Source organism: Periophthalmus magnuspinnatus, chromosome 16 (genome assembly GCF_009829125.3).
Source record: "Periophthalmus magnuspinnatus isolate fPerMag1 chromosome 16, fPerMag1.2.pri, whole genome shotgun sequence".
Taxonomy (NCBI): domain Eukaryota; kingdom Metazoa; phylum Chordata; class Actinopteri; order Gobiiformes; family Gobiidae; genus Periophthalmus; species Periophthalmus magnuspinnatus.
Genome location: NC_047141.1, coordinates 7,138,961 through 7,165,747, shown reverse-complemented (window position 1 = coordinate 7,165,747; position 26,787 = coordinate 7,138,961). Strand labels below are relative to the sequence as shown.

Sequence of the window (26,787 nt, the reverse complement as noted above, 5' to 3'; positions counted from 1 at the left end):
TAGTTTTCTGGACTCTAGACTTAACTTCTTCTTATTTATGGTATTTTTCATAGAACTATAGTATGATAACTATAGTAAATATAAAGTTTAAATTCCTCCTGTGAAGTCCCTCACAGGTCTCCTCTGGTCTTAGTCAACCAAAAAACATTTTATTTAGATTATAAGGGTTTATATGAGACAAGAGTAGAAAGGAGAAGTGAGTAAGTTACCCAAAGATCTGGCATTTTTTGTTATTTAAATGTAAAACAGCAAATTAAACTCATGATTTACAAGTTTTGTCTGTCTTTATATAAATACTTTTTTTAATAATGACAATACATACTATACATTTATACTAATACAATATATACATAACTTTTTCTGCATAAATAGTAGTTTTTGCCTGTACTCCCCCTGCAGGTGTAGCATTGTAAGTGCAGTTTGGGTTATTTTTGAGAGCTTTTTTTTTCTTTAGTCGACCAAGAATTTCTTTAGTCGACTACAACCCTTAAAGTTTGCATAATATCCTTTTAATACAGTCAACCCTGTTTTTAGTCTCCTATATTACAAAAAGCACTTACTATTAATTCCTTGTTAACTTTTCTCTATGCAAAGCCCACACAGTCATCCAGGGACAGTGTGCGATGAGCGCCCCTGATCTGCCTCTTATCCTCCCTTCGTTAGCGCGCTGCTACCTGCCTTCTGCAATAAGAAATATCACAGCTTTTAAGTGGGGCACCAAGATTTATGAGCGGCTAAAAATGGCTCTTCAACTTCACTTGAGTGGGACTAACTTTGTGCTCCAGACCTGGACAGACTGATAATGGACACTCCAACGCTCCTGTGATCACTGTGGCACAATTCCACGTCTGATTCCAAAATGGACAGAGAAGCCAAAATGTGTACTCAGGAGAAACGTTACTTCAGAATGATATTACTCAAATAGAAGTACAAAGTAGTGCTACAAGAAATTACTCGTGCTTACTGTGACGACAACAATTTGTTACTTCACAACTTCTGCCAGTTTTTGTTCCACATGCGTAGGCCCGGTAATTACAGAAATATTAACTTTAAACAGGGTCGACACATCTGCAGTCTGACGGTTTAACAGCAAATTCTGTTGGCTTCAAATGCATATCAAAATACACAGCAGATTTCCATTTGTTTTTGAGTGTGTTTATTGTTGGAAATGGCTTTTTTAATCCTACATGTATGTCTCGCCTGAATTTTTCGAGTAAAGGATTACTCAAACATGTACGAATCAATCACAATACAACTTGAAGTAGATTCAAACTGAAGTACCCAGCTTTGTTCTCACAAATGAGTCAATTCTGTTTTCCTCCAGAAAGTGTTTTACAAAAACAAAAATCAGACCATTACACACATCTTCATCTAATTACAAAACATTTCTAATTTCAAACTTGAGCCATGTGAGTCACTGTATGACGCTTTGGGATGAAAGCAGATTGGCTGTCCAAGGATGGTCCACCCTGCTTCAGTTTTCTGTCTGAAAAAGCTGTTCTGAAGCTCTAGTGGCCAAATAATTCTTGCATTTGAAAACTAGTGAGCTTTCTACCATGTTATAATGTTGTTCACTCATCAAGAACATGTCTGAAGAGGTTTTAGGTGTCATCCATGCGTGTTTGAGTATTTTAGCGATCTCTTCTGTGCCCTATTTGAACCCTCCTTATGGTTAGCTTTAAGATTCTGTGCAATGGTCTGCCCACATCACCCATGCCCCCACAGGACAATTCTCCATAAATATACAAGGCAAGTTTATTTGTATTGCACAATTCGTACACAAAGTGCTTTACAGAAATAGAAAGACAGTAAAATCACAATACAAACAAATGAAAACATAAATAATCATCATAAAATTAACATTAAAACAGAAGAGTGCAGAATAAAACCCTTTCAGTCGTATGCACAGCTAAACAGAACTGTTTTGAGCCTGGATTTAAACATTGTCAAAGTAGAGGCCTGTCTCACATCTTCAGGAAGACTGTTCCAAGTTTTAGCTGCATAAACTGAAACACTGATTCCCCATGTTTAGTCCTGACTCTGGGCACCAGCAGGAGGCCGGTCCCTGAAGTCCTCAAAGTGTGAGATGTTTCATATGGCACTAACACGTCAGAGATGTGAATCCACTGGTCCATATTCACCTGCTGCAGTGAGACATAGATCTGAGTGTCATCTGCATAGTCTGCTATTAACTGGCCTAACGGCAGCATGTAGAGATTGAACAACAGGTGTCCCAGGATTGACCCCTGGGGCACCCCACAGGTCAGAGACATTTTATCTGAGACACGGTTTCCAATTTTAACAAAGTACTAACAGGACTTTGTTCAAATCTAACAGGATCAAGACTGAGACACTGCCTGCATCAATGTTCAGGTGGATGTCATTTGTCACGTTGATAAGTGGATGGATGCACACTGATTGTGATTGTGATAGTGTTAATACGTTGTTTACGGTGAATATAGCATCAAAACAATAAAAGCCAACATGGCGATCCAAATATGTTATGCGATAGTAATTAATACCTAGACGTGTAATACCCGTCTTTAACCAGAACAGATCCTTGTCCATGCTGCGTTCCCCCTCCTCCCTCCTCGCTGCTCCTCTGGTGAAATGATTTGGAGGAGTTGTTTAATCTCTTTTCTGTCACTCTGGTGCTGGGGGCCGCTCCTCCACTCTGCGCTCTGATGACAAATGAGTTTTAACATAATGAATGATCTCAACAGCACACCTCAGTCATACAGACGTTTAAATCATCGAGCTGACAAACTGCTGAAATGTTAGCTTTTTCATTTTCACCATCAGATCCATTTCACGTGGACACACCAGTAAGCTCCGTGTTAAAATGTGTTGAATACCTCATTAGGGATGTCACGATATCACATTTACTTTTATGGGGTAGTAACTGCCAACACACAACATATTTAGACGTTACCATGTTTCATTTTATTGTTTTGATATATGCTCTGCTAGATTCGCCGAAAACAACGTATGAACATGTTTTATAAGGTTCATTTTCATTGTTGAATATCTGGGTCTCCCCTCCCTTTGCTCTCTGTGTCAGTCACTCCCCCTTCAGAGCTCTATCGCAACAGATTCAACTTAATAACCTATTCTGGGTTACTTTTAATCACTTTTTATGTACATTATTGACTTTTTTATGACATTTTTCACCTGTTTCAAGACTAATCTATCAGTAGTAGCTTAGCATTGTTGCATTTTTGAGAATATCAGTCCGGTTACCACTCTCTCCTTTGCACCTCAACCCAGATTCACACAATACCATTCACTGACACATGGAGCAGCGCATTGGTCACTCATGATTTAGACCAAAATAAAAACTTCTTCAGAAATCTGCCATATTCGTCAGTCCCCTTGGATACTTTTCCCCTTCTGCAGCCATATTTGTTTGGATACAGATGGACGACCATGCGTGCCCCTCATTGGCTAACCCAGCTGTCAATCATGCCCATCTGAACAGCAGTGCCCAGACTCACATCATTGTAAAGTATTGGAGAAGTGTGCGTTCTGGATCCCAAGCGATAAGAGTTGGGTAAAGACTAAAAAAAAAAAAAAAAAGCCCAGAGGTGTTTTGAGTACACTCCCTCCCTCTGTGCCATCCCTCTTCCTTGGACAGCCCCAGAGCGCGCACACAAATAGAGCCGCTTACTCAGGTCTAATTCTGAGCACAGCTGTAGAGAAAGGAGACAGCAGAGGACACAGGACATCTTCAAAGCTGTCGCATTTATAGGTCCTCACAAGGGTTATTTAGATTAGCCCCATGGTCAAATAGCTCTAGTGCTTGACTCTGGAGTGGACCAACAGAAGAGTCTATGCTTTCCCTGCAGGTTATGTACATATAAAGTCTGATTGTAGGATCTGTAGGACACATCTGTCTCCAGCCTTCAGAGTGGTCAGTGGTTGTTTATAGATGATTATTTGCATTGTAGAGTCTTGTTGAAAGCATCAAAACTGTGAATGGAACTACTGTACGTCTGTGTAATCCCTCAGTCGTCCAGGTAGGATCCATAGCAACAGAAAATTTGATTCTGTCAACCGGACAAAAATTGTCAGCCTTATATGTTAAATGGTAAATTGTAAATTGTCACATTTTTATCCAGCACTTTTCCATCTTCAAGACACTCAAGGCACTTTACATCAAGGAACCACTCACCCATTCACACACATTTATACAGCAATGCACACAGAGACTAGAGGTGAGGTGGGTTAAGTGTCTTGCCCAAGGACACATGGACAGTAGTCATCTGTCAGAGCTGGAATCATACCGCTAACTTGTTTGTCAGTGGATCTGAACAGTCAACTTATGATGTTTACTTCAATAGTGGGATTTGAACGGCCAACCTTCAGATCAGAGGACAAAACTTATAACTATCTGAAGAGAGGAGCTAACTACACTAACGCTAGCACACTTAGTTGTTTAAAGTTACAGTTGTTAGCTTTATTTTTTATTTTTATTTTTATTTTTTTAAACACACTACATTACAAAAAGTGTGAAATAACTTATAAGACACACCTGAGAGAAGGCCAATTGTTTGCAGAACTGTCAACAAAGCAAAGGATGACTGCTTTGAGTAATCTGAATCCAACATATAGAACATAGTTGAGTTTTTAAAAATATTTTCCCTTTGCTATATAATTCTACATATCTTTCTGCATATATTTGATGTTTTTAATGTCTAGTAGTAAAAAAAAAAAAAAAAAAAAAAAAATTTAACGAGAAGGTGTGTCCAAACTTGACTGAGTGTACCACATATACAGCTGTACATTGAGTTCGACAGTTTAGCTGTAACTGCATAAACAACACATTTATGCAAACACACACACACACACACACACACACAAGTTCCCATTTTTTTGAATTGCATTACATTGACTTGACCTTCATTTCCTGGAGACTGGGCCTTAACTTAAATATCCCATTTCCTGGAGACTGATCCTAAACTTAACCTAAACCCCCTAAACTTTAAATCATGTTGTAATAATAAGGGGACCTCACATATGGGGACCTGATTATTGTCCCCATATGTGAGGTTGGTTCCTGTGATGCGAGTGTGTGCTCAGAGTCTCCACAGTCTGATAAGTAACCGCCCATAGCATATACATATTAATAAAGGTCCATTGTGTGTTTTGTTTCCCTAGTAAATTACAATTAACTTTGCAACATTAGCTTTAAGTAGAAAAAATGTATTAAGTTTATGTACCAGTGTGGCAGTTGTTTACTTCTGCACTGACATTGTAAGACCTGTTATAATATGCACATTTTAAAACGCAATATTCATCTAAAACGACTTAATAAAAGAAACAAGTCAGCTGATTTCTGTGTTAGAAAACTGCAGTGCCCGATAGGAGCTGACGTCGCTGTAAACGTCATCACAACAAAGAGTCGGCACCTCCTATGGATAGCTGCACATCACGGTATCAGTCGTTTATTCATTTGTAGCAAAATGGCTATGCGACACTGCTGAATTCTGCACGTATCATCAATTAAGAAAATAAAATGAGAGAACGAAGTGAGTACAAAACCGTGTACCGAAAACAGGAGTTGATTGGCAATATGGCGTCTTGAAAATAAGTGATTAAAGAAGCTCAAACATGCACAAATCACTCCAAATACAATTTCGAGAGGGTAAATGAGGAGGGTAAGGATTACACATTTGTGAAGTTTGAATTTCCTTTGTAGTAAAAGATAATTTAAACACTGAAAATGACAGAATCCTTGGTTATGGATCTTACCTGAGTGACAGAGAGATTACACAGACATTGAAATTGAGTTGTGTTTATGATCAGGAGACAGAAGACAAGCACGTACCTGAATGAAAGACATAACCTACTCTACGTAAACTATTCCAGGTTGTAAAATAAACATTTACAGCTAAAAGTACAAAAAGGTAAACGATCAAATCCTTCCTATAATGTAACCCGTCTATTCCTGTCGCTGTTTGTTTGTCAGGTCCATAACTTGTGTGTGTGACAAATGGAGCCTTCAGTGTGTGTGAGTTATGTTGCTGTTTTGGACAGTCTCTCTATTAATAACTCGATTGGACACCCAGACAACATCTGACTCATGCTAATGAAGCAATGGGCACAGCTGAAGTCATAGGAAATAATGAATGTGAATGCGATTCCAAAGAAAATGTAGTTTCAAAATGTATTTCATTCAAAGGACACATAGCACACAAATGGACTTTTTGACCTTTTAAAGAAGGCATATTATGTGTGTGTGTGTGTGTGTTTTTTTAAGTTTTTACTATTAAAGTGTAACATTAACACATCATTATTTTACATTTTGTTCTGTTGTAATGTCTGGGGGATTAAAGATACAGACTCGAGGTAAAACATTGAACAGAATTTACTTACAAACACGGAAATGTAAATTGAAATGTTGACTGACAGAGCAAATAGAGCGCAGGGTCATAGGCTGACATCTTCGAGTTGAAATTAGAGGCTGGGGTGTACGTACCGGTCGTGGAGAGCTGGGTTGAAGGCGGAGGTGCAGGGTAGTTCCAAGGAGCGGAATCTGGCGAAAAATGAGAAATGGCAGCTGAGTACTGTGACCATAATAACGAAACTAGACTGAGCCAAGCAGAACTGTACCATGGAGGATACACGGATGATCTGGAGTTGTGTGTAGGATCCTCGAGCCCTCAGTACTCCACAGGTGAAGGCTTGATTGCTGATCGGATACAGGTGTGTAGTGGGTGGTGTCAGAAACAAAAGAGAGGGGGAAAGACAGCACAGAAACACGGGGACAGACTAAGATCTTGACATGTTCATTGTAAACCACAATATCGATCTAAAACGGCTTAGTAATAGAAATTGCTTCATTGTCCTGTTCAAAACTGCAGAACTGACCCCGCCTCTGCAGTGAAATGTCACCGTAACAGGCAACAGAGATTTATTTACTTTTTTATTGTTGTAAATGGTTCTGCACCACTTTTTCACCCTCTGTGTACGATGCAGAGTCAGAAAGTTTTGAATCATTGCAAGTAACTACAGGAAGATAGTGGATAAGTGAACAGACAGCACTCAAACCTCAAAATAAGGACAGTAAGAATCACTCAATTGTTCAGAGGGAGCTCCAAAAAGAAAAGGAGCCTCTAGAAAGTTACATGGTGTTGCTTACCAAGTCTGTACTACTGAAGTGTTAGTTCATTATGAGTTAAGTCTTTCTTCATGCTTTATTAAGACTAGATGTTGCAGTTATTAGAAAGTGTAATCTATTCATTTATTGTCACATAGAGGTACGTTAGATATGACATTATATGAACTCAAACTGTTATTTCCAGCATAATCCAGAACAGAAGACACAGTGAACATGCTGCGGGTCAGATGAGGAAGGAGAAGTTTGTCCTTTAGCCCTCACTGCTTCCTAAACACATCCAGACGTGCTTTGTAGTTGGTGTGAAAGCCCCACCGCCACATGGTCCAAACATGAGGCGGCTGAGTGTTCTCATGCCCAAGTCTCTGGTGCTAACGCCCCATCTGCTTCTCTATTTTTCTCTCTCTGGTGCTCTAGAGTCAGGCCTTGGCTCACTACAAGGGGACCAAACACGCCAAGAAGCTAAAGGCCCTGGACTCTCCAAAGACCAAGCCCAAAGCGTCAGCCGTCACCAAGGAAACGACCAATCCGGAGCCAGCTAGCGTCGCAGCGTCGCCTGTCCTCAACGGCACCGCAGCGGAACGGAGAGGTGAGTTACACGCGTGGTTGTGGCTTATGACTGGAGCTTCTGTTGACGGGTTTAACTGCCTGTGAGGTTTGGCTGGTATTCTGCACCAGTCACACCAAAACATGCAGGCACATCGGGTGTCTTGCCCAAGTTCACAACACCAGCAGGTAATTCAGGTTTTTGGGCTAAAAACCACCAACCTCCTAGTGCGGAAAGTAGAACACTGGGTAGGAGCCATCGTCTTACTGAGGTGTTGATGTCTTTATAATGGTGTTTTGACCGGGTTTTGTTGGCTCCCCCTGTTGGATCACTTTACTTGTTTCTCTGTGTGGCAGGATTGGCACGCTCAGGCCATATTTTTAGATAAATACAGATCGTTTAAAGACAAGACACACAGAACCAATTATTTTTGCATTCTCGCATAGCCAAGGGTGAGGTTTGGGCATCAGGCTTTTATCAGGCATGGCGTCACCGTGTTTAATGAAGAAAACCTCACACGGTGTGTAGAAAGAATCATTTAGGGCCAGTATAGATGTGTGGAGCTTTTTCCTGCCGCTGACACACACACACTCACACACGTGCCAATAGACCAAACGTAGGCTGGCTGCTGTCTTGTTTACCTGCATGTTTTGAGTAGGATGCACTGATACCGATATTGGAAAATGGCGATGATCCAGGAAAATGATCTGGATGTAATAAGACTATTTATTGGCTAATGTTTGCCTAGAATGTTTCAGAATGTTTCAACTTGTATTCACACTGAGCTTTTCAACTGTTACTGGATGGATAAATAACACAGTTGGATACATTTTGTAGTAAATGTGTTTTGATGGAAATAAAATGCCTTTTCAGACCCAACACTAGTATTGGTTAATATCAGGTGTTGGCAGAGTTTTGAGTTATCTTCAGTGCTGGAAAGTACAATTTTATTTAGGTATCTGTACTATAATTTCGTCAGTTTTGCAGTTATACGTTTTACTTCAGTGCATGTGGTAGCAGATGTCTTTACTTTCTACTCTATTACTTTGTTAACCTGACTGAAAAGCGCCAAGTCATTTTTCTTATGGTTTCAGACCTCCTGAAACGTCCCTGGGCTTAAGTGACATCCTGCCTAAGGGCTTTGAGTTGAAGTAAATACATACCATAAATTTCAGACTAATGAACTCACCTGAATATAGGCCGCACCAGCTAAATTTTAAAAGAAGATCCATTTTGAACATATATAGGCCGTACTTGAATATAAGCCACATGTTACAAATATGTTATAACATGAGATATTTACACACACCATCAACACGGGGTTTAGCAAATAAAACAGCACCAACACGTGCTATCTGCTTTTATTTCCTCTGAAAGATTTTGTCGTCTTTTTAAGTTCTTCCCACTGCTGCCTCCAACATCGCACCATCGATTCATTAATGCCAAACTTACATGCAGTTGCTCTATTTCCTTCGTTGATGCCAGATCCATTTCCTTTTTGTGTGCATGATGCGCAAAATGACAGTTCAAAATCAAAACTAGTGTGTTCTTCGGTGCATAATTTTTCCCCACATGTCTTACTTTTGCATTTACAGCTAGAGAATGCCCCCTGGTGGCCGTTAGGTAGTAAAAATCTATAAATTAGCCGCATCTTTGTATAGGTCGCAGGGTTCAAAGCGTGGGAAAAAGTAGCGGTTTATAGTCCGAAATGTATGGTAAATATATCAGAATCAGGAGTTTTGCAATGTGATAAAAAAAAAAAAAACAACACACAATTCTGTTACTTCTATGGACCAAATAGAAGTGTGCAGAATCTTCTTTGTTGCTGTATTTTTCGTTGCTCGCTCTCCTTGAATGCGCCCGTTTTCAGGAAAGTGATATACACCGTGACACACCTATACAAAGATATCTAAAAATAAACACTACCCCGAGAGCAGAAGTCACAGTCCCCCTCACGTCCTCCTGTATCTGCAGGCTTTGGCGCGGCTCTCTCCTGATCAGATCATCCTCGTGTGGGGGCGGATCCACGCAGCCACCATCATGGAGCTCAGAAATTGGATTTTGTGCAGATTTGAAAGCTGTTGACACGTGGATCCTGGTCCATAGCGGCACGGGGCACTGGGGTCAGCGGGGACGTGTGGGACTGACGTTAATATTAAACAGCAGGATCTGAGTTTGTAGCATGATAAAAAAGTTTCAGTTGGCTGTGTGAGTTCAATCATCTAAATGAAGCTACACCAGTCATGTTATTCTAAGATGTATTCATTTAATCTATGCTAACTTAATTAAAAGTAACATATTGCGCAAAATCAACTTTATGTTATTGATTTATGTTATATTTGTTTCCTCTTTTTATTTACCCTCTCAAATCCTTTTTTTTTTTTAGAGCAGAATGTGTCTTGCCCCAGTACAGATATATTGTATAAGCAGCTCTTGAGATCAAAATAAGTCCACTGTGTACTGTTTGCATCTAATTAGAGATGATTTTGCTGTATGCTAATCAGGAAGGGCACGTTAGCATGCTAGTTATTGTTAGTTTTACCGTCATAAACTTCGCGGTGAAAAATTACGATGATCTGAATGCACAAGGTGAGTGAGGGACAACGTTGGGCCACTGCAAACTAAAATTAACTAGCTCTGTTTTTCACTTTTTAAAGACAGTAAAAATCAGGTACAGCGGCTTAAAACAGATTTTGGTTGGAGCTGTAGCATATTTTGACCTTATTACACGTTGAAAATAAAGTGCACAAGTTCCTGGAGGCTCTACAGTCTGTGGTGAGCATGAGTAATGATGCAGGTAGTGAGGGTCGCTGTGTCATTTTAAAGGCATCACTCTGGCTCTGTGGACTGTTTCTGGACACGTTGGCCTTGGGATTTCACTTCAAATCATATAAATGTAATGAATCTTAGTAAAAGTAATGAGGGCAGTGACAGATCATCCCCTCACCATCAGAAAGTTGGAGGTTCCTCTAGTTGGACATGTTTGCATTTGAGGGCAGACTCCTCCGACACACGTCCAGCGTTCACTTTACATGTGACCTCGCTGCCCATAGTGTTGCTGGGGCGATTTAGAGCTCAATTATCGCGAGTATCATAGCAACCAAAGAGCCAATGTGGAGCGAGGCTGTTGAAGGTAACACCCACCATTGGTTTAGGAACGCTGTCAATCACACCTGTTGCTAACGCTGGTGGAAGTGACCTCTGGGAAAGAAGACACCTGATTTGTCTGTTAGCAATGTTCATATCTTGAATTATGGAAAAAAGACGGGTTAAAACTAACATTTTAAGACCAAAATCCAATATGACCAGGCTCACTGCAACAATTACAGAAGGAGGAGCAATGCTTTTTCAATAGAAAGTGAAATAGACTCAAGAGTCGATGGAGCTGGAAGTGATTTTAGATGAATATTGTGATTTATAATGTACAAATATAACATAATATCGCAGACACAAGCACAATATGTGTTCTTTAACACAGTTAGATCCAAACCATCTCCCAAATGTCATTGTGCAGAAAATATTATTCTGCAAATACAAATGAACATTTTTAACATAATCTGCTTTGCAACAACAACAACAACAAAAACATCTCTGATGTTCACTGTTGAGGCATATTTCTGCATCTTATTAAAGTTCCTCTAGTGGATTTTACCCGTCTATTTGAGCAAAATGTGTCTTTCCCCAGTATAGCTTTATCAAATAAGCAGCACTTGAGGTCACAATAAATTAGCTGTATGCTGTTTGCATCTAATTATAAAGTATTTTATTGTCTCAGAATCACAAAGTGTGTTAGCATGCTAGTTGTTGTTAGCTTCACTGTGGCAAAACTCCGCTCTGGTCTCTAAAAGTTGTGAAAAGGGCTTATAAACTCATTGTGGTGAATAATTAGAATGCTCTGAATGCATAAGGTAAGTGAGGAATAACTCTGGACCACTGCAAATCATTCATACTGTTTTTTACGTTTTTAAAAAAGTAAAACAGGGGTTACTGCACCTTTAAATTAATTATTTTTGAATGCGATTAAGGTTGTGTTTGAAAATGTGATCAGCCGAGGTGAGGCTTGATATATCATTGGTTAATATTTAATACTTGCTGTTTGTAATATGTTTATGGAATGCTGAATCGGAATGTTTTCATGGCGGATCACATGGGAATTTATATTTAATTTCATTCATTGGATTCCAACCATCTGCAGCCCGCGGCCGTACACAGCTTAGATCATAATCGCACGTGTCAGCAGAAATTATCTTTAATATTCTTGAAACACTGAGGCATAGGCAACTTTTGAGTAGAAAAAAACAAGTACAAGTTTGTAGCCTCCGGATATGCACGGTTTAGCATATTAGCTTCTGAGTATTTCCATGTTGTAAACTGAAATTTGGTAGATCGTTTTATCAGTATCTATTGTGCATTTACTCCTTTTTTTTGAGTGATTCATGAGTACTCGGACAAAAGTTAAATCTGAGGTTCAGGACAGTTTTTTCTGCTTGGTTTTCTTAAGTCACTGGATTTGTTTTTTTAAGTTGTCAAGACTTTATCTCATCAGATCTCAGAAGCTAAGCAGGGCCGGCCTGGTTAGGACTTGGATGGGAGACCGCTAGGAATTCCAGGTGCTACAGTGGAGCAGCGGCGGCTCTGGTGGAAAGTGTTGTTGTGTCCTTTGGCAACACACTTCACCCACCTGGCGAAGTATGAATGTGGTGTTTGAGTGATAAATGGCGGACAGAAGGGCTCATAGCGCAGATTGGCAAGTGGAAATTTACGAAATTGTAAAGCAACTTAGCGCATCTGGAAAAGCTGTGTTAGAATATTAATAATAAAAAATCTGTATTAAGCTGTTAACAATGAACATCACGGACATTGATAAAGAATAAAGGTTCAATATGTAACTTTCTGGAGCTGGCACATCTGCTACATGATTCCATATAAGTAGAAAGTTCAAACATTTCCCATAGAGATAGTTACGTTTTATGCCATACTGTGGAATATTATAGCCAAAGGAGCAACGTGTCCATGGAAACAAACAGGAAGAGGCCGTCCTCCAGCCCAAATAAGAGTCAGGTTTGTGGAGATGCAAGCCCAATCAGAGTAACGATGCATGTTTTTATCGTTTTTCAGTGCAATAGACCCAACCAAAATGAAAAAAAAAAATTGCTTTACTATGATTTTACTCTATTTTTTGGTTGCAACGTTACATTCTGTGGCTTTAAGTAAGAATTAGAACTCATTTGTCGACGATAAGAGATATGTGGACGGAGAAAGTCTTGTCATTGTTCTTTAAAGTCCCTCAAACCTCCCTCACCGAACACGCCTGTTTCCTATTGGTCCGAGCACAACTGTTTCCTCTGAGCTGTAAATCGCATTATCTCACTCACAGACAGTCTGAGAAGCGCCGGTTCTGTCTGATTATTACGTTTGTTTGTGAGCGTGAAATATCCCCCGGAGACAAGCCCGGACCAGTTTAGATCCGAATGAGTACGTCGTATTGATTTCTTTATGTATGGAGTTGGTGAAGCTTTTCTTGGGTGAAAAATGTAAAACTATGCATTGTGTCCAAATGGTGGTGTGTAATGGGCAGTTAAATCAGAGTGCTTCGTGACAGCGGAGTCTTGTAGCGCTAGATTAGTTTGTCTACAGAGGAGGGCGGCTTACAAAATGAGATTTACATTTGAGGAACTTGCTTTTGTAGGATCCACAATGCACTGAGCCGCGACTTAAGGAAGTATTGTAAGTGAGAGGATGTTATGTCCTGAGTGAACTCGTGCTTTAAAGAAGGTATTATGCAAACTTATATTGTTATATTTCACTTCATTCATCCTTGTTTAATAATCCAAATGCCCAAAAATGCTCTGTTTGCAGTTTGCCTGTTTTGTTGCGTCACAGATAAAACTCTTGACTTCTCCTGCAGTGTTTAAGTCCATAAACCATCACCGGACTCTATTAGCATAACATTCACAGGGGATAAGGACTTGATTCTTTATTTCTGATTGTTCATTCCCGTTGCTCACAGCAGAGGGAGCGTCAATGCCTAAATACTTCATTGGAAACGGAGGTGAAGTTTATAAAGCGTGTGTTTGAAATGTAGGCATTATTTTAGTTAGAAAATGTGAAATACTTACCCCAAGGTGACCAAAAGTATGTTTAAAACAGAGCTAAAGCCACAAGAATGCATCGTGTGCGTTATTAAAAGTGCGATAATACTGTGTCTGATTCGTCTGAGAGCTCACACCTGACTGTTACTCACTCAGAGCAGACCAAGTGGGTGGGAAGTGTTTGTGTCTAAGCATATCTGCATTGTTAAACAGAGAAGTACTGAATGGCCAGGGATGAGATCACAGTGTTTTTTATCGTTGTATTGCCTCACCTCAGTTGGGAAGGAAGATGTACTTAAACTTCAAAAGACATCTGCTCTAACATAACCTTTCTGATGCAGGTCTGACTAGTTCATAGTTTTTCCCTATGAACTGGTTAGATAACCTAGGACTTAAATACCTGCTTTTGTGGTTTGAAAATGAGGTACTCCAAAAGCCTGGACAAATTAATATAGCTCATTTTGTCTAAATTCAGTTTATATTATATAAGTTTAACATGTTGGCTGCAGAGTTTTCTATTGCACCACAGTCTCCCCACTTCAGAGTGAGAGAGGAGCCGCTACACAGAGAAACAAGCTGCTCCAGAGTGAGAGAGGAGCTGCTCCAGAGAGAAAAGAGCCACTCCAGAGAGAAAGGAGCCACTGCAGAGAGAAAGGGCTGATCCAGAGAGAGAGAGAGAGAGAGAGGAGCCTCTCCAGAGTGGAAAAAGAGCTGCTCCAGAGAGAAAGGAACTGCTCCAGAGTTGAGAGAGACGGAGAGGAGTTGCTCCAGAGTGAGCAAGGAGCCGCTCCATAGTGCACGTGGAGCATAGACTGTATAAAGACGTGGACTAGATGAGTGTGATGTCACTCATAGCATTTAGCTCCAGTCAAATGAAGCTCATCAATGCTAGCGGTTATAGTGGTGAATTTGGTTCCATATTAGGAATTCTGACTGCGAGTTTCATAGTAACCAAAGAGACAATCCGAAGTGAGGCTGTTGAAGGTTTAGCAACAGCGCCAATCAAATCTGTTGCTAACACTAGTGCAGGGGTGTCCAAACATTTCTCATTAAGGGCCACATTTAAAAACACAGACGAAGTTGAGGGCCGATTGAGGGCCATAGACTGGTCGCCAATACAGTGAATACTTCAAATCTGCGTTATTATTACAAGTTAGACTGAACCACTAGACCAGGGGTGTCGGCATTTTGGGTAGATCACGTCCCGTCATCCATCCAGTCACATGACAATAAGTGTGTATAATATACAGGACAACCAGTCAGATTACACCTGACTCTAGGTCACATCATGGGCGCTGCACACGCATAAACAAGCGCGAGTTAGTTTAACCCTATAGCGTCGGATCCTATTGTCGCCGATAGAGCGCGGTTGCGGACTTTCCAGCAGCGTAACTCCGCGCCCAGTCGTGCTCTCATTTAAATTCAAACAGCGTCTCAAAGCGGAGACATGGGGCTGTCTAAATATTTTACCGTCATTACGGTAATCTGCCTCTGTTGTCCCTCGAAGGTGACGAATGAGAGCGCGGTGCTGCAGGGATTTTCACTCATTTATTTGATGCGTAAAAGAAAAAATATGGATGTGTAAAATAGAAGTAGTTGTGTGAAAAAATGCAGTAAATTCTGATACTTCGTTTAATATGATTTTTATGGCTATAAAAAAAGACAAAACCGTAATCAACATGATTGGCTCTGTTATCGCTTTCAAACGAAAAATGCAATTTTACTCCTGGCTGTCAGAAGCTACTGTCCGAACTCTGCATCGCTCACTGATTCCATTCAGTGTCATCAGAGCAGTAATCATCATTCAAGTAATTATGAACATGTAAGAAGTTCAATTGTGTTGTGCAGTATTATCTCATGACGTTGTGCAAGGTACATCAAAATGCACTGTACATGTAAGAATTCATAATACATTTACAAATAAATATATGTTTAACATTTTTGTATTACGTGGTAGATCTTTCAGATCATTTTAAAAGTAGCTCACATACTGAAAAAGTCTGAGCATCCGTGCTCTAGACCTTTATTCATGCTTTAAATATTTGACATGGGTTTGTAAAAGTACATTTTCAGAAATGTGCAGTAAAAAGCACTGTTTAAAGTAATATGGGCCAATTCACCTGGAAGTTTGAGGGCCAAGAAAAATTGGTCCGAGGGCCGCATTTGGCCCCCGGGCCACAGTTTGGGCATGCCTGCACTAGTGGGAGCGACCTCAGGAAAAGAAGGCACATGATTTGTCTGTTATTAATGTTCATATCTTGATTTACGGACACAAGCAAAATAAAAACACCAGGATCATGTAGAGCGGGATGACGCAAACATTGTGAGACCAAAATGGCGAGACTGACAGCAGCAGTAACAGAGAGAGGGGCGACAGTTTTTCAATACAAAGTTAATTGGAGCTGGAGTCGATGGAGCCAAAAGCACACCCGTGATCACTTCCTGTTTGCAACGCGGCGGCTAGCAGGTTAGCTATGTCCATTTATATATACAGTACAGCCTATGGTGTGGAGCCGTTTACTGCGAATCAGTGTGGCTGTTGGGGTTTACACTGGTCTGGGTACGCGTCCAAAACTACACCTAATAAATTCCCTGGCTGTTTCTTACCACATGCAGCTGAATGCCACGACACACATTTTGATAAATTGGTTTAAATTGGACCAGGTCAGTTCTTCAGTTTTGTGGGCGTGCATGTAAATGTGCTGAGCGTGTGCACGGATATGAAATCAGATTAGGCCCGTGACTCAGCAGTGTGGCTCATACTCACGGGGGGCGGTGGTGGGTAGAGGTTACAGACGCGAGGGTGGAGGAAGAGGAGGAGAAGGTCGAAGAGGAGGAAGAGGAGGAGATGGTCGTAGAGGAGGAATAAAAGGAAGCAGGAGGAAGTGGAAAAAGACGGAAGAGGAGTGGTGCGAAGCGAGGAAGGCGGAAGAAGTGGAGAGGGAGGATGAGGAGGAGGAAGAGGAGGAGAGGTGCCCCTGGCGCTGGCTGCCATCTCTCAGTTCCACTTGAGCGCCGGAGGAAATGTAGCCTGATATTCTCCATTAAAGAGCAGATTGTCGGGGGAGCTACACACACACACACTCATGCACAGACACACACACACCCACACCCACATGTTGGCTTTCCATGCTATCTGAGGACATTTGACTTCCATTCATCTCCTGGAGACCAATCCTAACCTTAACCTTAGCCGCTACTTAGCTAAACTTAATCTAAACTTTATTTTAACCAATATATGAATTTTAAACCACTTTGTTGCTCTAATTAAAAAGGATGTCATGGGGATCTGATTTTTGGTCCCATAAGAGACCCCGCGATGTGATAAATGTGCGTACCTAAACATGCACACACGCTTCCACACACCACTGCCCGTGTCCTTCAGACTGTCTCCGTGTTCAAAACTTATGCTGGAGCAGCGGAGTCAGCCATTCATCTTAAAGTAGACCTGTGTCTTATAACATCTGTAATAAAGTAAATGCAATGTTAAGTTTAATGCCATACTGTGGAACATTCTGGGCAAAACAATGGAGACAAGCTGACAAGTTACACAATGCACTTTTAAGGAGCACGCTGTTAAAAAGTTTTGAATCTAAATTATGCAAAGATTAATTATTTGGATAACATCAAAACACCGTCGCTTTCAGCCGTCACCGCTGTTTTAGTCTTCTGGGAGAGGAAGATAACAGGGTCTGTTTGAACACAATCCATCAGAACACACTTTTATTAGGAAATGCTAATTTTACAGCTAATCTGACTTTGATTGGATTACACTGGACCAAAATTGTCTGATCCAGCGGCCCGGTGCCCAACACAGCAGGAGAGGCCTCCAAAGGACCCAGGACCTTTAAAGTACTTATGGCATATTTTCATGTTTTTTTAATTCTGACTTGGTTTGATGAGATAGTGCCTGTGATCAATATTTATTATTAGAGTTTTACATCAGTTAAATGGACGTTTGTGGGAAGAAAAAAAAAATGTTGAGAAGAAAAGTGCAAAAATAGAGAGAAGTGGTGAGTTCTAAAACTAAATGCTCTTTATACCTATTTATGTGCATGGAAGGCATTTTAAACCTTCATTTAACAAAATAAAAGTGTTCTCATTTATTTTTATTTTATTACTATAAGCCACGACTTTTTTCCCACACTTTGAACCCTGCAGCCTATACAACGGTGCAGCTAATTATGGATTTTTACTGGCTAAGGGCCACCGGGGGGCACTCTTCAACAGTAAATGCAAAAGTGAGACAGACGTGGGGAAAGATTATGCACTGAAGAATGCACTAGTTTTGATTTCGAACTGTCATTTTACACATCATACACACGCCCTCATCATGGAAACCACACAAAGAAATCCAAATGATGCAGCTTTAAAGATAAAGGAAATGGATTTGGCATCAAAGAGGGAAATAGAGCCACTGCACGTAAGTTTGGCATCAATGAATAAATGAATGATGGTGCGACGAGGCAGCGAGAAGAACTTAGTCAATTTAAAAAGATGAAAAAAGGTTTCAGAGGAAATAAAAGCAGATGGCCCGTGTTGGTGCTGTTTTATTTTCTAAACATGCAGGTATGATCATCCCGTGTTGATGGCCTGTTGGTGCTGTACTACCGATTTTCAGGCACAGTTAAAAAAAAAAAAAAAGAAAAGAAAAAACGTACCGTCTTTCTGTGTAAATATCTCATGTTACTGCAGCTTATATTCAGGTGTGGCTTATTATATGCACAAATTTGATTTCTTTTCAATAGTCTGAAATTTACAGAAATCATAACTATTGAGATATTTAGACAAGCTTTGGCCCTTGTTAATATTATGGTTGCTTGGTAACAGTAATGGAATTACCTTTACATATGTCAAATCTGCTGCCTGTATCCAACGAAGAAGTAAAATGCAAAACTTAACAGAACATTTAAAACTATAGGCAAGATTTTTAGTATAATATAACATAGCACATTGAGAGTGACTATGTAAAAGTGTCAGGGTCTGGTCTCAAACTAGCAACCTCACACTTCCCAGATTTGTGATGTAACCTCTACACTTAGGCTTACGCAGGACATAGCAAACTCTCAAAGCTTTCTGTTTGGAGTAGTTTTCTCTGCTCATACGATCACGTTTAACCAGTGCCAGCTGTGAAGAACACGGCATGCTGGGCAGAAATACTTGCAAGATTCAAGCACATGTGCCAAGTGGGATTAGAACCCTGGTCCTCAGAGCCACAGATTACACACTGACATGTGGAGTTTGTCGACATCTGCTACAGTTAAACCAGTGTCAGGTGTGAGTGAGGCAAAAATCTATAATAAAGACTGAGGTAACAACACTTAAAAGGCTAAATAGTGAAAGAAGAATGGAGCAAAAGAGTTTAAATTGTACATATAAATCCTGAAATGTTTGATGTCCTTGACTGTACCTGTATGTGAAGCGTTGAACTGATCGCAGTGAAAGAAATGAAAGACGTGAGAGTGAAATTAGCCTAACATATGCGCTTTAAACAGCACTGAGAGGATGATAAGGCGAGTGGACTGAGACAGGAGTAACCAGACCTGAGCAAATGGACCTTAAGTGGTTTTTATGTCCACCTCGGGGACGCTGCGAGGACACACGAGACACTTGTTTTGGTAGCTCTGTTCCAAAAAGAGGACAAGCTGAAATGTTTAGCGGGCTTAAGGTTAACAAAGCCAGCACGCATTAGCAACAGCTGTTTCCAGTTTGGTCTTTTTCTTTCAAAATGTGACCGCTTTTTCGGATACACAGCCCTTGCACTCTACTGACTCTTTCACTTTGGTCTAACTTTGTCCATCACTTTGTCCCCTCTCTCTTTCTCTCTTTCTCTTTCACCTGGTGTGTGTGCCGCTCGCTCGCCCACATCTCTGCAGATTGATCACAGTCATTAGCTCCATTAATGAGAGTGGAATGAGTCCTTACTCGGGCCAGGCGAGGGAGAGAGGAGAGAGAAGGGGGGAAGCAGAGGGGGTAAGGTCACTGTGGAGCAGCCAAAGTACATTTCAATCACCCGACATTCATGGCCCTTGGATCTTTTGAGGACGCAAACACACAGGGAAGGGTTTCGGGGGCCATAGGAATGTAACATGGAAGACGTTTGTTAGTTATTACATTTATCAAATAGTAAAAAGGTCTGGACAGCCGTTTGACGTTATCAGTGGTCTTCAGCGGCTTTAGAGAACAGTTTGGTGATGCTCTATACAAGTTATGTTAAGGTAAATTGATCTCTCGTGAGTGAAATTTGTCCTCCGCATCTCCAGATCTTGAGCTAGCCATGGTCAGCAATACCTTAGCTGGAGGATTTGATCTATGGTGTATGTTTTTTGATCGATGAACATAACCTGAGTGCCCTCAAACCCACCCAGATACATGGAGAAACACAGAAAGGCCCTGGAGTCAAACCTAAAACTCTCTTACTGTGCCATTTTGTGCCATGTAATACATTGCATACTTTCTTACAAAAGTGCAAAACGTTCTGTTTCCCACGCAGCAGTGGCCATATATCACACCAAGGGAAGATAACAGCTCTGTTCTGGTCATTTTGGTTATCTGTTTGGTTATCTGTTTGGTTATCTGCCCCTCACTCTGTAACCTCCACTCTGGGGGTTAGACATTATAAGAAATTTAAAGCAAAGTCAAACAAGGTGAGTGTTTTATAACCCTCCCATTCTTCTAGTAGTATAAAAAACCCTGGTACAATCTCACCCTGTCAGACTCTACAAGACTCTGCACAAGACTCAGCACCAGACGCTACTAGACTGCTTCAGACGTCACTACTCACTTGACTCTGCTTTGAATTTTGCTGGACGCTGCCTTTAACCCAACTGTATTGCTGTAACCGACAATAAAGATCTACAGAACGATCCCCATGACTTTACGCCTGTTCTTCGTGCTAAAGAAAAACAGAAACCGACACCATCCTTCAACCAGTGTCTCTTGGGCCAACCCATCAGGAGCAGTCAGCTACTGTCATCCAGCGCTCGGGGGCCCATCACCAGATCTTAGCGAGGTTTGAACTCCTCTGTCACATTTTTGCTGACCAGGTGCACAGGTGGTTACAGTGACACTGGAAATCGCGAATTACTTAAACCAAAACAATCAAAATGGTGGACAGATTTTCACTTTTAAACTACTCATGATGTCGGTACCATTTAATAACAATTTGGATGTACCACCAGATCTACAGGACTTACAGAGAATTGTAAGCAAGCTCCAGCCAAAAATAAGGATTAAACCAAGACTCACGTAATTCAAAATGAGGGATGGAAGGAAGTATGCAAAAAAAAAAAAAAGTTTATGAAAGCCAGAACTAAAGAAGAGCAGTAGAACCAGCCAAGCACAAGTAGTTCCCTTTCCCACATTTTGAGAACTGCTGCACTGGGGCACATGTTTCATCTGCAGGGGACCCACGCATCCTGAAAAAATAATTAGCTCAAACACAGAAAATGTATGAAAAATGAGGAAAAAGGTGTGTCCTGGAAAATATATTTTGTCCTTGAAAATGTCTCTATTCTTTGCTGTGCTGTATCATTGTATATCAGATTAATACAGACTTCATCAAAATGCAGAAAATAACTTTTTTTTTCTTTTTTGCACGAGGCGCTCCAAATGCTCCTCCATCTTTTTGTCTGACTTTCTTGGTGGGACCTTGGTGTCACGTAGAGGTGTCCCTTATGAGAGCGACACTAGACTCACAAGTACCATTCAAAAGCAGAGAATTGTGAACACTTACCTCCTTGTGTCGTGTAAGGCGATAGGATTGGGTTCACATGTGTTCTCTATCCAGTTTATCCTAGCTCTCAGGGGGCCCAAGGCTGAATTTGTCTCTGGGGCCCATCCCATTTGACACATTATGATTCTGCTGTCATCAACTTGACCAATTGTATTTGTGTTTATAAGACCAACATCAGACTGAAAACATCCAGAATGTCACAACTACTATAATCATAAGAACAGCAGACAAACATATAAGGAGGGATCAAGTTGTTTTTTTTTTTAATTCTAGACATTTTTTCTTCATTTCTGGTGGATTTTAATGTGTTCCAGTTGGCGACAGTGTTCTTACATTTACATTATGTCGGGTCCTTGCACCGGTGTAAACACATAGCTGCCCTCACCTCTGCCCGACTCAAAAACAAATGTAGCTTCAGTAGATATTTTGCTACTATAGATATAAAACAAATGTAATTGTTTTAGAGGGATATTTAGGCTGCTGTAAACACATAAGCCATGTGCACAATAAAAGTTGATATATTATCTGGAATATAAAATATACAGGCTCTTGGGGGCCCTGAGCAGCTGCTTAGTCTGCTTATAGGCTGCACCGGCCCTGTTTGACTCCCATCAGAATATTTTTACATAACAAAACGTAGTGTGTTTGCCTCGGTGTATAATTCAGCTGCAATAATTTGGAGTTTGGATATAACCCTAGCCTTAGACCACTGCTTTATAATAAAACTGTATAAAAAGCTGTGTAAAAAAGAGAGTAATGTGTTTGCAGACGCTGTGATTACATAACTAAAAATGTCCTGGAAAATGATTTCAAGCAAAGTATGGCAACCCTGATCTGGTTCCATTATCTTCAATATAACACCATAATAACACAATGCAATATTTGGTGTTATGCGTGAACTCGGCGCAGTGTCTCTCTCTCCTCCGCTCAGTCCAGGGCCATAGGTGAGCCCTCAGAACCATATCTAATCTCTCTCCACAACGCTGTGACATAATGCAGTATTGATTGTGTGCAGCAGACAGCGGAGTAGTCTGGACCGCGCAGAGGAGGACATTTTGTTTGCTCGGAGTGGCCCCAGCCCCCCCCCCCCCCCCCCCCCCCGTACATGCGTTGTTGTTTTAACCGTGCTCATATCGATTCTTGTGTCGCTCTCTCCAAAAATATCAGAGGACCAGAGGTGGGGTGGGGGTAATATGGGCCCAGCACTTACAGGATGATATAATACTGACAATGCTACGCTACAACATAAGAGCTGCTGAGATTTATCCAAATGACTCCCTCTGAAACGAGAGACTGTATAAAGAGTAAGACTAAGTGAGTGTGACGTCACCCATAGCTTCAGCTCCAGTCAAATGAAGCTCTTCGAGGCTAACAGATATACGAATTTGGAGCTTTTTCTATCTTACTCTGCCTCTGTTACTTACTCCGCTGTGCAGTAGCTAACTTTTTAGTGGAGGGTCTGCCATCTGCTTGTCTCCACAGTATCACGTTAAGCATGTCTATCTCCATGCAGACAAGAAGGTAACAGTAAGGTACAGGACGGATCTGTGGAGAGGGGACTCTACTCACACCTAAGTATCCGTATTTCATGTGTAAGGCGTCACAGAGCAATCAAAACATCTGTGATTGTGTACATGCAATATACATTTAATGCCACACAGTAGAACATTCCAGGCAAAGAAGAGAAAGACAAGATGGTCAGGCAAGAACATGGCGACCACTTCACAAAAAGTTACATAGTGCACCTAAAAAATAAAAAAAAAAGACTAACCCAATGACAAACTAGCCCTACTCTGTGCACTGAGAGGCAGTTTATTTTATTCATCACTATCTAATCTCAAATATATACCAAAATGACTCAAATTTGTGTAGCTGCATAACTCATGTCCTTTTGTCTAGGGCGATTAATCAGATGTAAACTTGTGATGTCTATAATCACTCTATCAATCATAAAAATGCTGCAATCAACCTTCTGTTCAGAATATGTGCTCTGAGTCTGTGCCTGGAACCCTGCAGCAAAACCACTTTATCATGTCACAAAACATGATTCATAAAATAAATATATTAGGTCTATACTTTCTCTACGGGTTCATTTAACAGTAAAGACGTAATCGTTTGAAATAATTGTCATTTCATTTATGGGACAAATGATCATAATTATCTTCACCATACCTGAGCAGTGCTGTTCTGTTCTTTCAGATGTCTCTCCAGCGTCCAGCCTCTCTGTGTTGGCTCCTGCAGCTTTGGCCCCGGGGCCCGTGTGCAGACCTGAGCCCGAGCCTCCCCTCACAGACCCCCCCTCAGACCCTGAGCAGGAGCCAGGAGCTGAGGCCGAGCTGGGCCCGGAGGACAAGGAGACAGAGGAGGAGAAGGCACGCAGGCTGCTCTACTGCTCGCTCTGCAAAGTGGCCGTCAACTCCGCCTCTCAGCTCGACGCACACAACAGCGGTGAGTTTGATTATTTACTAATCCTGAGAAAGAACTGTAATGTAATGAAAAGTAAACAGTGACGACTAAATGATTCTTTTAAAGAGGGGGTTTTACGCATTTTGTTTCGCTTTCTACCATGTTATACTGTTCCCTCATCAAAAACATGTCTGAAGGTTTGAGATGTCGTCCATGCATGTTTCAGTACAATGCTCCGCCCACAGGCCCGTGCTTCTACACGACAATATACCATAATCATACAAATGCAGGATACAGCACAATACACAACAATTTGTCAAATCTGGTGCGATGTGCAGTGCTTTCATTAGCGGGATGCGAGATGGTGTGATAGCGCTCTGAGGGGAGAGTGACTTAGAGTGCCGCGAAGAGCAAGTGAAACTTATAAATATGAAACATGTTAATATGTTTTTTTTTGGTGAAAACAGCATTTTTAAAACAATCAAAGGAAAAATAGTGATCTAAATATGTTATGTGTTAGCAGTTAATGCTCCATATATATAGTAAAATATCCCCTCTTTAAAATGCACTAAATTGTCTCCATAGAGATGTTATTGCTTTGACTGGAATGATCCATTGTATGCTTTAAATCAAGGGTGTTCACATTTTTTTCACTGAGGGTCACATCTTGAAACATTTTTGAGATGGATGTGCACAGACTACAGGTCAATACAGTGGATCATTCAGATGGTGCATTTACCACAGCATTGACAGAGTCACTGCACCTTAAATAAGGCTTGAAACATTCATCTTGACTTTGTATCACAATGTAATGTGATGTTATTGAAGTTACTATATCAGCAGAAGGGCTGAGGGCCAGTAAAGATCAGTCGAGGATCCCTGGGGCTAGTTTGGATACCCATACTTTAAACTTATCTAGCTCCAGGGTAGATAAGCTGGCCAAGTTACAGGACAGATCTGTGGAGAGGAAGCCCCCACACAGCAAGAATATTTTTTAATCTATGTTTGGTGTTGGTTTAATACCTCATTCATCCAGAAGTGATCTAGACAGTTTTTGATCTTTCAACTCATGTCTGAAAGTATTTTTAACACTACACACACATTTATTGTCACGCTGGGGAACATTCAAGCAGCTCCTTAGCAACCAGCAGATGATGAACCCTTGGCAGATGAAGTCACATGCAGCTCTAACTTACTGAAGGTCCTAGTATTCATTTATAATGTCTATTAAACTGGGACACTGACCTTGGCCTTGGTATTTACTGTTAAATAACTATATAAATACCTCTGTTGACCTGAGCTACACACTTCTCGCTGTAAACTCACAAAACTGATTAAGGCATCACTCTGAGCTCTGATCTGATCAGACGTGTGGACAATGTGGAGAGAGGCAGAGTAAACATGCAAACGTGCAGCAAAACATTTTGAGGAGGATTCGATCTTGTAGCATGGTAAAAAAAACTTACTTTAAAAATGACTGCACATAGTATAGTCTCTTAAAGTGGACAGGAGGGACGAGCGGGTTAACTTTACCAAGAAGAGAGTTTAAATGATTTCCCTTCTTATTGAATGGGCCCTCTACTGTACTATAGCAAACATAACATCCACTCAGCAGGTCTGGTGCTGTGTTCATGTGGGAGAAGGTCCATGATGAGACTGACCACCTAAAACTACATCCACGGTGTGTTCAGTCTGGTGGAGGGATGCTTCATTGCTGAGAATTCTTGCAGTGTAAAACATTCAAAATATTACACCCATCTGATCGTCTTTTTGCTACTTTTTGGCGTCTTAAAGGTCCTATATCATAAAATTGGCTCATGACATTTAAGCCGTGTTAGAATGTTGTTCTAACCTCCTCATCACAAACATACCCGGAGTTGTGTTTTGTCATTGAGTGAAACAAAACACATTTCCAGGTATGTTTGTGATGAGGAAACAACATTATAACAGATCAGAAAATACTGCAATATGAGCCCTTTAAATATAACGTTAGTCGGTGTCCAGACTCACATTTTGGTAAACTGGAGATGTGTGTGTTCTTTGCAGAGCTGGATGGAGGATAAAGTCTCCCAAATCAAACCTTTAGACAAAATGTCAAATCCAGGGAGGTGTTCGGAGAGCCCCCTTCACAAATGGCCGGTTAAAAGCATTCACCTTCCCACACAAAGGACGCACTCGTGAAAAGGACAAGAACACTCTGCCTTTGCACAACACAGGGTAGAGCAGACTGCTGTTTCACACACACACACACACCCCCCCCCACACACACACACACACACACCCCCACCAGTACTATCAGACACGACTAAAATAACTGTTTACCTGCACTCCACCTGCGTCTCCATGGAAACTAAGACCATTTTGAGTTACTTTTACAGCTCTTTCAAAGGCGCGCTTTCCATGGAGAGGTTGTTGCGATGCCTGGAGTGTTCCACAGTATGGCATTAAACTCAGCAAGTTACACGACACAAGCCCGTGCACGTTAAGAATGAAACACCTGTAACTGAATTCTTACATACAAGACAGATGAGGTAATGTCTTACTATGGAATGTTCCAGGCAAAGCAATAGGTCCATATCTCCATGGAGACAAGCAGGTGAGCATAGTGCAGCTTTAACTAAAAAGAGCAAATTCAAGACTATTTTGTGTGGTATTTTTAAGTTGTTTTTCTTTTTTTTTCTTTTTCTTTTTTTTTTTTTTTCATTATCTGAAGAGTGTTGGAGAGTTTCTAATTCTGAGACAGAGATCTAATGTTAAACCAGCGGAAATATTAAGATGCTATATACTAAACCAGCATTCACTCAAAGTCTTCCATCAATACAGTGTGATAAATGTATTTAAATGTCCTAAATTACACTAATTTTCAGATATACCGTATTCTCTGGAAGCG

General features: G+C 40.8%; 1 protein-coding gene across 2 annotated transcripts in view; it reads left to right on the top strand.

Moving 5' to 3' along the window:
- Positions 1 to 26,787, top strand: part of znf385d (zinc finger protein 385D) — a 152,811-nt gene that overhangs the window by 101,214 nt on the left and 24,810 nt on the right. For both annotated transcript variants that reach the window (XM_033981402.2, XM_055227589.1), the window contains 2 exons: positions 7,535 to 7,706; positions 23,691 to 23,939. In XM_033981402.2, the coding sequence (XP_033837293.2) occupies positions 7,535 to 7,706; positions 23,691 to 23,939 (421 nt within the window). The remainder of the gene's footprint in view (positions 1 to 7,534; positions 7,707 to 23,690; positions 23,940 to 26,787) is intronic.